The sequence below is a fragment of the Notechis scutatus genome, chromosome Z (assembly GCF_049901735.1).
Source record: "Notechis scutatus isolate UNSWTSFEM ecotype Mainland chromosome Z, rNotScu1.2, whole genome shotgun sequence".
In the NCBI taxonomy this organism is placed as follows: domain Eukaryota; kingdom Metazoa; phylum Chordata; class Lepidosauria; order Squamata; family Elapidae; genus Notechis; species Notechis scutatus.
Genome location: NC_142025.1, coordinates 78050274 through 78062313, shown reverse-complemented (window position 1 = coordinate 78062313; position 12040 = coordinate 78050274). Strand labels below are relative to the sequence as shown.

Below are 12040 nucleotides of genomic sequence, written 5' to 3'. Positions count from 1 at the left end.
CCTTCCCTTCCCTGTTTATCCCTTCCCTCCTTTTCTTTCTCCCTTTCTTTCTTTCTCTTTCTTTCGCCCTTCCCTCCCTCCCTCCCTCCAGTTTCTTTCTTCCCTTCCTTCCTCTTTCTTTCTTTCTTTCTTTCTTTCTTTCTTTCTTTCTTTCTTTCTTTCTTTCTTTCTTTCTTTCTTTCTTTCTTTCTTTCTTTCTTTCTTTCTTTCTTTCTTTCACTGCCCCTCTGTGCCACATTTTGGACCTAGAAGATCTCCCTGCAGCCCCAAGAAAGTCAAAACGGGGCACCGGGGGGCCGCGCCATACCCCTGACCCCACTTTGGGTCTAGGAGACCTCCCTGCACTTACCTGGGAGCCACAATATGGTGCATGAGGGGTCCTGGAAGGGGCAGGGCGGGGCAGGGCCAGCTGGTCATCGGAACTACCAGTTTGCCGAATTGGATATAAAATTAACATCCGGTTCACCAAACTGGCTGAATCCCACCCTGGGCATGGGGTGTGTGTGTGTGTGTGTTGCACAGTCCCCTGTCCCATTTTGGTTGCAAGGGTGGTGAGAGTGGACTGTCCACATCCAAAATTGGGCACTGGGGCATCATGCCCCACCGGTGCCCTGTTTTGGTTGCCAGGGTGGTGAGGAGGCTGTCCAGGCCCAAAATGGGGCACAGGGGTCATTGCCCCCACCCTATTTTGGCTGCCAGGGTGGTGGAAAAGAAATCCATGCCTGAAATGGTGCACGTGGGGAGGGGTGTCGCACAGCTCATTTCATACTGCCAGGGAGGACGTCCAGGCCCAAATGGGGCTACCTGTCTGAAATGATACAGAGTTCCTGCTTGAGCAGGGAGTTGGACTAGGACAGGGGTCGCCAATCTTGTTGATCTTAGAGACCACCAAAGTAGGAAAATGGGGTGGGGAATTTTCCTGTAGACTTTTTTGGGATTTTTCCAGGGTCTCTGCAGACAGAGACCTTGGGAAATCCCCCAAAAGTGTGCAGGAAAATCCCCTACCCTGTTTCCTACCGATTTATCATTCTTTATTTGGGATCGCAGGATACTGTCTCCAGCTCCGTTGGGGGGTGGGGGAGAGACTTTTGGCTTCAAAGAAAGCAGCAAAAGCAGCAGAAGTCTTTCTTTTTCTCCCCCTAACTCCACCAGAAATGAGTCTTTGCTGGCTCAGCCTCTTGAAGCAAAATGCCCTGCAGGGTCCCAAAGACTCATTTCTTGCGGAGTTTGGAGGAGAGAAAGAAAGACTTGCTGCTTTCCTTGTGTGGAGCCAAAAGCAGAAGAAGAAAGAAGCAGCCTGGTGCCCAGGCAAGGCGCATGGGGTGAATGGGGAAAGTTCCCCTCTCCCTTCACTACCTCGTGTTGTTCACAATGCAAGTGACGCAAGCCTTATGTTCCTTTGGGCCATGTGGACGGCACAGCCTTATGTTCCCACGCAGCCTGGAATAATTGCTTTGGGGGGGTGCATTTCTCTGCGGACCACCAAAATTTCTCACAGTCCACCAGTGGTCCACTGGACTAGGAGATCTCCAAGGTCCTTTTCAATTTTGTTATTCAGTTATTCTATTACTCATTATACTGATAAACCTCAAGTTTTTTTTTTAAGCAAGAAGGGAAGCTGCATTAATATAAACAAATAAATATTTTTATATCTCTGAACAAACTTGGGGAAATTAATGCCAAATGGTAGATAATTGTTATATTAGAACTGTCCAAATATGTGTGGCTCTTTAATGTATATTTTGCTTCTGATCTTCAGTGTTCATCTCTTTCTATTCTTTCAGATGATGATGTGGATTTGGAAGCTTTAGTTAACAATATGAACTCCTCATTTGAAAGTCTATGCTCCACCTTCTGCATGCATTCAGAAAGTACACCACTCCTTCAGAATGGCAGCCAGCTGTTAGCTTCAGGAACTAGTTCGCTGCATCCAGTGTCTCCACGACAGAAAATACAGAGGTCTCAACCAGTTCGCATTATGGCAGTCAGGTATATAACCAGTGCAACAAAGATCCAATTCAGAATGCAATTGTAACCATAAAATTTGGAGTCTGATTCACAGCAAGAACTTGGCAGGATGCATTATCTCTCAGCTTGAGAGACGCTTCTATAAATTGAAGGTGGTATCTCAGTGGTACTATTTGAATTATTCAGGGTGCTAGAATTCATCATATATAAACACATTTGTTTAATACAGCAGTTTCTTGAGTCTGTTGGTTACAGTATGCATTTTTTCCTGAAAACTTTTTAATGGTTTTTTTAATGTTGAGTTATTTTTAAAAAATGTTTAGCATTGACAACTTTAAAGGCATTCTTTTTTTTTTCCATATGAGTCAGTATTCTGAATGTGCTTTCTCTTTAAGACTGTGTTTATTTAGAATAAAGTACAACATTCTTTTACACTGACAAATAAGTTTTGGAAGTTCTGGAAGGAAAGAAGAAAGAAGACTGGGAATCTACTGAATAGCTCATGCATGTCCCTTCCTGAAACTCTGTACTGAGAGTTGAATGTCTCAAGCAAAGGCTGGAGAGGGTTATCTGCTCAAAGTGAAAGTTGAATGCAAAGCTAGGTCAACAAGCAGTTTCCTGTTTGCCTGTTTAATTAATTTATAGATCTTCTTAGTTGCCAGAACAACTCTAGGCTATATATAACAGCACTTTTCTTAAAACAACTATTTGCCCCAGCATTCTATTTAGACATGATTAAGTATAATTGGTAAGAAATAAATTTCATGGAACTCAGGCAGCCTTGTTCCGAAATAAATGTTAATATTGCCAGTGCTTCAGTATTTTAAAAAATTAATATCCACTGTATCCAATTAGAAATAGATTTGAGTCTAAGTAAATTAAATTCAAGGGCAAAACATAGGTAATTGAACAATAAAAGAATATTATAGTGTAAAATACCTTCATTATGAGCAAAGTCAAAGTAATAAGTAGAATATGAAAGGGAAAAAATAGCTGCTGAAGAAGTTTTTAAAGCAGAAATTTAGCTTTATTCTGTGAGAGACTAAACCAGTATTTGTAAATTTCTAGAAGTGCTATTTTTCCTACATGGATAAATGCTTAGAAATCATGAATTTTTAAAAATATTTTTCAACATTTCTTCCAAAATTGTATTTCATAAGCTTAAATACAGTTATTGAATCAGCTATCATTATGATGCTGCTAAACAGAATTAGCAAGATATTAGAAAATATGGTAGGCCTAATTAGATATTTAAAAATAAGAGTTAAGATATGTGATTTCTGTTATTTCTAGGTCACAGATAAATTCCTTTTGCTTTGGTAAACTTTACCATGTTTTTTGAATAATTTTTATTTTATTCAGAAAGTTAAGATAAAATACAGAGAAATTTTATAAGAACAAAAGAATATTAGATAAAACATAACCAATGGTAAAAAATATGTATTAAAAAGGATAAAAGACAGAAACACATATACAGTACATATATTACCTCTCTTGTTGAATACTGGTAAATATATTGCAACAATATTAGTCCCCACATCCGCCGTTGAGTAGTATAAATATAGTAGTATAAATAAGTATAAACTTCTACATCTATTTGCAACCAAATAGATTGACCTTTCATCTATCTACTATACATAAAAACAAAGTAGTTAACAAATGAATCAACAGCAAAGTTAAACTTCAAAGCCCTCTGCTAATAATCTATTATTGTATTTAACTCATAGAAAAATACCACAGCTGCTTATCTATCACAAATGATCACAAACATTATCTCTGATGTGTGCAGGATCAAATATCCTCCTTTACTTCTTAATAAACTTTTCTTTAAAATTTTAATTGAAAACTTTCCCAACAATTGTACCTGATTCCCCAGAATCATAAACCTGTGTGGTAAATCCATCTTCCCCAAAAAAGCCATTTGAAATTGTTTTCGAGATAGATATAGTAAGTCCATTCCCCGATTGCCATCGATCTTCTTAAGAAAATACATTTCATCACTCATCAATTCTGTTAATCTGTAGACTCCATCTCCCTTTCAGCCTTGTCAAGGACATTCACAACCAGACATAAATAGTTCCTTTCAAGAACAGGGGAGTTAGATAAAATTGCCACAGTTAATGTTGTGATAATATTTCTCAATATAGACAACAATAAAGAAGGATGAAAAAAAGAAAAAGAAAAAAAGAAAGAAAATCCATCAAAAATTACCACTCAGGATCTTAAGGAACAAGGAATATCCATAGATTGGTGGCCATATCTCCAACTGCAAAATAGATATAAAAAAGACATAGAAGAATATGGAATCTATACAGAACTGCAACATTTAGATAAAATTTGAACAGGCCCTGATGAGAAAAATATTGCAAAAATTTATAAATACTTATTAGAAGTTGATTTAGAAGAAGAAATTATAAAAGGCTGTATGATAGCATGGGTCAAAAATATAGGACACTATAAATCTAGCAGAATGGGAAAAAATTTGGAATTGGAATTATAAATTAACAAGATCATTGGCATACAAAGAAAATATATACAAGATGTTCTATCAATGGCACCTACCTCCAATGAGATTAGCCAAAATGTACCCAACATGAATCCGGCATGCTGGAAGAACACAAGAGCAAACAATAGATACAAACTTCAAGGTTAATTGCACCAAACTTGATTGCAGGAAATATGACTTCAGCAACAGAGTGGTCAATGTCTGGAATACTCTACCTGATTCTGTGGTTTTTTCCCCAAACCCCAAAAACTTTAACCTTAGACTGTCTACTATTGACCTCACCACTTTCCTAAGAGGTCTGTAGGGGGCGTACATAAGCGCACCAACGTGCCTACCGTCCCTGTCCTATTGTTTCTTTTATTTTTCTTATATGTATCCATGTATCATAACTATATTTTTACTTATACCTATTTTCTTGTAAGCAATTGACAAATAAAAAATAAAATAAAAAGTGTAGAAAGATACAAGCTACTTTCTACCACATGTAGTGGTCCTGCCCAAAAGCTCAAAGATATTGGACCAAAATAAGGCGATGGTTACAAGAAATTGTTAAAGAACAAATAGAATTTGAACCGGAGTTATTTATGCTAGGAATATTTAAAAAGAAACATAAGAAAAAGGTTAAATATATTGTATTACACATATTAATGGCAGCTAGAATATGGTACGCACAATGTTGGAAGCATAATAACATCCCTCCTGACGAATTGGTAATTCAAAAAATATTGGATTGTGCTGAAATGGACAAATTGATCCTAAAACTAAAAGAAGAGTCTGAATATCATAAAATTTGGGATATATGGTATAATTGTCTGGAAACTAGGTAAATAGAAAATAAAGATAAGCAAACTATAGACAAATGTATATAATCGTATAACTATGTTTATAAATGTAAATATGCATAAGAGATAAATATGTATAATACTGATGCTACAGTACTGTTAATGTTATGATTAATTTCTCTTTTTCAAAATGTAAAAGAACAATAAAGTTTATTAAAAAAATTACCATTCAGCATAGCATCTTGGGAAATGGCCCCAGAACCATGGTTTTTATTTTGTCCCACTTAAACTTATGCTAACTAGCCTAATCAGAGTACCATTTGAAAATATCTATATTTTCTATAAAACAGTTTAAATTCCTTTTACACTTTTATTTTATATGTACTTTTTATTTTGCATTTTTTAGCTTTTTATCATTACACTGATGTACAGTTAGTCCCCGATGACAACTGAACCCAAAATTTCTGTTGCTAAGGGAGACAGTTTTTAAGTGAATTTTGCCCCAATGTGCAACCTTTCTTGCCACTGCTGTTAAGTGAAGCACCACAGTTGTTAAGTTAATGACACATGTTATGTGTATTTTGACTTTGCTATCAAAAGGTCACAAAAGGTAATTTCATGACCCTGGGACACTGCAACTGTCATAAATATGAGTCAGTTGCCAAGCATCTGAATGTTGATCATGTGACTATGGGGATACTGCAGTGGTTGTAAGTGTGAGAAATGTTTTTTTCACACTTACAAGTTTTTTTTCAGGGCTGTTGTAACTTTGAATAGTTACTAAATCAACTTGTAAATCGAAGACTACCTGTATTTTTACTGCTTTTTAAATTGACTGTATTCCAATCTCCTTATGTTGGACTTTGATCATAATATGGGTTTGATTTGACTATAGACGTCTTCAGGAGGAAGAACAACAATTCAGAACATCCTCTTTGCCTGCTATTCCAAATCCTTTCCCTGAACTTTGCAGCCCCACAAATTCACCTGTATTGGCACCAGGATCTCTACCTCAGAGTCAACCTATGAATAAGCAAGTGAGTGAGACTTTCTTTGTGTTTTGGAAAACAACTGGTTTTAACATGGATATTTTTATTAAATTTCCTTACGATCACTGATCACAAGGAGGAATCATAATATGCTGTAGTTGATGAAAGGGCATCTTATTTTTAGCATAAGTATACCCACATGCAATAAAATTGCTATTGCTCAGGATTATGAAGTGAAGAAGTTTTTGCTTCTGAATTGGTTTATTCAGGAGTTTTGCAGCATTAATTCAGCACAGAAAAATAAACACAGATGGATGATGCTTCATTTAACATCTTTATAAACATAATAAGTAGATTTTAGAAACCAGTTGTAGATTTCTCCAACATGGAGCAAACTCAAACAGCAGCAAACATGTTACAAATTCAGAGCTTTAGCTGCAACGTCAGCAGCTCAGAAACAAACATTAGTTTCACTTTAGTTCAGCAGGCAAGCATTATCCACAGCAGAGGAGAGAAGCATTTTCATTTTCAATAGACAGACTCAGAACTCAACATAGCTGCAGAGCTTAACATGGCTGCCACGCCTTAGCTATTTTAGTTTCAGTTTCCAGCCTAGGCTACTTCTAGTTTCAGTTACCAAACTGTCCTCATTGGCTGATTTAGTTGCTATGCTTATTCATTGGCTGACCTTGTTACCAAGCTCTATTCCAGTTCATGAATATACTCTGACAGGTTTGTATCCCTAATGAACTGCCAAAATCAGAGTGCAACCAGAACTGGACTTTTCAGTCCAATGCTTTCAATTCTAAAGGGCAGTAGCATTTAAATGCCTAACAAAGAACTATCTTTTCAAAAATATGATTATTTTATGGAAATTATTCTTGTAAGTAAGTAGTATTAACATAGGAGTCATGCAAGCTTTTGCTTCCCCCAAATCCCTGTCTCCTATTAGATTAGCACCAGTGGAAGGAGTGGGCAGAGATTTTATTAAAAATGCTTTTCTTTCCTGCTGCAAGAATTGAAGAGCTATATATTTAGGCTAGCACTTGAAAGGGGCATGAATATTTGTCTTGCTTTTAGCATATGACAGTGGGATATTTGCGACCCAATTCCTTCTGAGAATTCTCCATCTATTGATAGGAAAAAATGTTTTGATAGCCTTAAAAATGCACCCTGGGAATGTTTCATATCATCCTGATTTTCTACTGGATTGGATAAATGCTTTCTAAAAATATAGCACAACTATAGAGAATTATCTTAAATTTCTTAAAGTTCCCAGGATTAAGAAAGATTGCCCTAAAATGTATACATTTCTAAGGAACAGATTTTTGCTGTCTTCTACTTTACCGCGGCCCATTTATTGTCTGCTGGCCCTCTGCTGGTGTTTTTCGCTGACACTGGTAGCTCATCATACTCTAATCCAGGCTAATTTTCAGAGAGACACTTGTCCCTGGCAAATAGGTGCAGGGCAAATAGCCACATATCTGCACCCTGTGGCATCTGCCACTGCCGCCTGTTGAGTTCCTACTTGGCTCTGCTCTGCACCCAGATTTGAGATGCTCCAGTATTGCAAGGAGGGCTGGGTGCAGACCGGGTCCAGGCAAGACACAACAGGGGTAGTGGCTGCTGCCTTCTGAAAAACATGGGCCATCCTTAGCTCCTCCAACCTGCACAGATTATTTTAAGGGGTCGGGGCAGCTGGCATCACAGCCAGCTTCCAGTCTGGCCAGCTTCAAGATTTTGACCTCACTTACTGAGCTAGAGCCCAATTTGTCAAACTGATGGGCTCGGTAGCCCCTGTACCAATGCTTCTGGGCCTGATACTTTTCTGACCTTGGATTTATGAAATAAACACTGAACATCTTCTTCATCTCCACCAGAGATGTGGGGGCCAAAGGGATGTAGGAGGTTTAGCTATCATTGGTGTACAGTAGAACCTCTGGTCATCAGTGCTTCTGACCACAACCAAATCGGGTTCCGACCAAAAAACTAACAATTTTTGTGTGTGGCCAATTTCTCCTTCCACACCATTTTTTTTGTAAGTGCCAACTTTCAAAAATTAGGTTCAAGTCACGACCAAATCGGGTTGTGACCAAATTTATGGAACGAATTATGGTCATGACCAGAGGTTGTACTGTATCTGAAATGGGGAGAGGTAGCGATACTTGACAAAGATCTCTCAAACCTACAGTAGAACACATTCATCTGCCAATTTCTGATAATTGATAAACCAAACCATTTGAAAAACGGTTATAAGATCTGGATATGTTTAGCTTACAGCAACACAATTGAAGAGACTTATTTGAAGAGTCTTTAAATATCTAAATATTTGTCATACAGACAGACTTACTTCTTATTACCCATCATCAGAACTTAAACATTAAAATTACAAGAAAGGAAGGGAAGGCTAGCTGTCACAAAGAACATCCCACCTGTATGAGCTGTCACACAGTGTAACAAGTGGTCATATGAACTTGTAAGTTCTCCTTTATTTCAGATCTTCAAATATAGGCTAGATATTTGATGACTTCTGTATTAAGTTGGACTAGATTATCCAGTTTCTTCCAATGTTATGATTATATGAAAACTAATAAGTACCCACTGAAATGCAGAAATATTTAAATTTATTAAGTTAAATTCCTGTCTGTAAAATTGTAAGATTATAATATAAACATAAGGATTATTGTAATTAAAAAAAGGATTTAATGTTTGGTTCAGGTCCAATTTATTTATTATGTGATATAATATAAACTCTCTCTCTGTCTCTCCCCCCCCCATGTGGATAAAATAGTATTTCTTTAAAAAACACAAACTATAAAATTAATTTATTTTTAAAGACTGATCTCCTGATATAGCTGAAAGTATTAAGAATAGCCACATTAATTGGACATTTCTTAATCAGCTTTGAAGATTACCAACTAAATTAGTACTATATTTGGAGTATGGTATTTTGGAGTATGGAGTTGTCAATTATATGTAAACATCCTTAACCAGCTTTTCTGCTAAAGCTTTTGATAGAACTCTTGCTTTCTATTAAAAAGAAAAAATAATTTTAGACCATACTTTCTTAACATAAACAGTATTTGTGTTAGCTTAATAGGAAATTTAATCCCTCGTAATTTTACTTTATTAAGATTATTACAATAGAGTGCAATAAGATGTATTGCACTCTATTAATAGATGTAAGATAGAAAATCAGATACCAAAAGATCCCATAAATCAACAACAAAAAAGCCAATTAAAATTAAATATAAATGGGAGGGAGAAAAGTCTGTATTTTCAGTAGTAAAATTTAATGCACACTATCCCTGTATTCTCAAATAACATTAATTTCTGCTTAATTCAGGTAAAAAAATTGAAAGAAGAAAAAGATGAATTGATATATCTGCTGTCACCAAGTAATTTGTAGTTTCAAGAATAATTTCAAGATGCAAATAATTATACACTCACAGAATTTGCCAGAGTGGAACTAAAACAAGCAAATAGAGTTAATCTGAGATTTCAATAGTTGAATTTAGGAAAGCAATGCACAAAAACAAAAGTTTATCTTTGCCTTCATTTAAAGAAAAATGTGACTAAAAATAATACAAATAAAATATGGAAAAATTTTACTCCCTGACCAGCTTGACTATACAGAAGCGTTTTATATTTCTGTCACTTTTATTTTTAGTATGCTTTGAAACTAATCTGATTTGAAAATGATCTTCATTCTATTTAATCACATCTTTATTTAATCACATCTTTATGTGCCACATTAGCTTTCCTTATCTTCCATTTATAGTGAATGGCTGAGGGCTTTTCATAGGATTGTTTTTAATGTGAATTCATCTTATAGTGGATAAAAATATCTCAGCATAATCTGTGCAGCCCTGATGTTCCAATTGCTTTAGTAAGAAGAGTTGTGAGTGGTACTGTCCTTATAATGTTATGGTGGACAATTTAAGGGTAATGATTGGTAGATTCTCCTGGTTTTTCCCCCCCTTCTGCCAAGCACACTTACTGATAGGAAAAGTTATCACCAAACATTCTTCCTGAAGTAGGATGGGGTAGACTTGGGTGAATTTGAGCAGGCGCCTGGAATAGAGACTTTAATTACCTTTCAAGTTGTCTGAGTACAGAATGCTTCAGTAGAAGTTTTGCACTGGTAATCTGTCATTTGAACTATTTCCAAAGGCTGACCTGAAGACTAACCTCTGTCCCCAAATAACCCAGATGCCAATTTGAGGAGGGAGGAGCAGAATGGGGTGAAGCAGGAGGCAGCTCATATGGTGCATTGAGAGAGCTCCTTACTTCATCCTGGTCCAGTGGTCTATCCTCTATTCCACTGATCCTTCTGATTTGAGATTCTAGAAGACTTACTGGCCTTCCTGTCACTTGGACCAGAAGACGAAACTGGCAGAACCCTTGTCAATTATATCCCACCTTCCAAATATCTCAGTAAGCACTCCATCATGACTATAATTTGCAGCCTCCAGAGCTATCTTGTGGATTATGCAAAATGGCATTGCCTATTTTCCAAAGAAATAAAATATTAGAAAACATGGCCATGATTTGTTAATGAGAGTCTCAGAAAACTACCCTCAGTGCACAGGACAGAATCCTGTGTGATTAATACATTCCTAGTTTAAAATGATCAGGAGCCTTAAAAAAAAAAAGACCTTTCAATGCAGAGAGATTGGCATACTAAAAGTGAGATTGTAGTCATTAATTAACTAACAAGAGCCCTGGTGGTGCAATGGTTAGAATGCAGTAGTGCAGGCTAATGAAAATATGCTCTGATGAGTTGTGGGTTTTCTGCTTCCATCCTGTATACCTGCAATATCCTGTATACCTGCAATAAAATAAACTGCAATTACTTGTGAAACAGATTGTATCTTTGTTTAAATGAATCTGGAATTAATAACCTATATGTTGCAAGAAACTCCAGGATTTTTTGAAATAAAATCTGGATGCTTTGCATTTCTTTCTTTTCCTCCAATAACCCAAGCTTTCCTATATTGAGAATTATGAATAGTCTGTTCACTTGTAAGTTACTAACACATAATACCTGCATTATATAAATAACAATGACATACAGCTATCTATCTTATATGAGAGGTGAAGAATGTTTTTAAGCCTCTGGAACCTATCTATTTGTTTTTATCCTGCCTTTATTATTTTTACAGATATGATTTTACAGGTAACTCAAAACAGTGATCATATCGAACACACCTTTCTCCAATTTTTCCCACAACAGCCAACCAATAGGGACTGACTTTCATGGTTAAGGCGAGATTTGAACTCATGGTTCCCTGCTTTGTAGCTTGGTGCTTTAACCACTATACTGAACTTCCACAAAATTGGGGGGTAAATGCCAAAGATGGGTACATCATATAAACAAAAAGAAGAAAAGTCAAGGCTACCCCCCCCCATTTTTTATGCATTTGTTTCTGCCACATATTCATATATAATCCCATAATGCTCACATTTACTCACATATACTTTATATCTGAACCTCATTCCTGTATAATAATTAGGAACTGGCAAGGAGGGAGGCTTTTACATTGCTTGGTGGGATGACAAATGGCATTGGAGGTTAACCTCTATTCCTGGTCCTCTCTGCCTTGTTATGATATAGTTTAGGATTGTGAACTCTTCATTGATGCTATTAAGCCTGAATGTGAGTTTCATGTACTGCCTACTTCCTGTGCAACAGATGAAGCAAAACCTGCAACCTGGGACAGAAGGGGACTTAAAAGGAGGCTACTGATCTTTGTTGTTGTTGCTGCTGCTGCTAATGAACAGATTTTTTTTCA

General features: G+C 36.6%; 1 protein-coding gene across 3 annotated transcripts in view; it reads left to right on the top strand.

Annotated features, from left to right (window-relative positions):
- GRB10 (growth factor receptor bound protein 10) overlaps nucleotides 1-12040 on the top strand; it is a 118285-nt gene that overhangs the window by 67615 nt on the left and 38630 nt on the right. For all 3 annotated transcript variants that reach the window (XM_026678349.2, XM_087946464.1, XM_087946463.1), the window contains 2 exons: nucleotides 1785-1989; nucleotides 6152-6293. In XM_026678349.2, the coding sequence (XP_026534134.1) occupies nucleotides 1785-1989; nucleotides 6152-6293 (347 nt within the window). The remainder of the gene's footprint in view (nucleotides 1-1784; nucleotides 1990-6151; nucleotides 6294-12040) is intronic.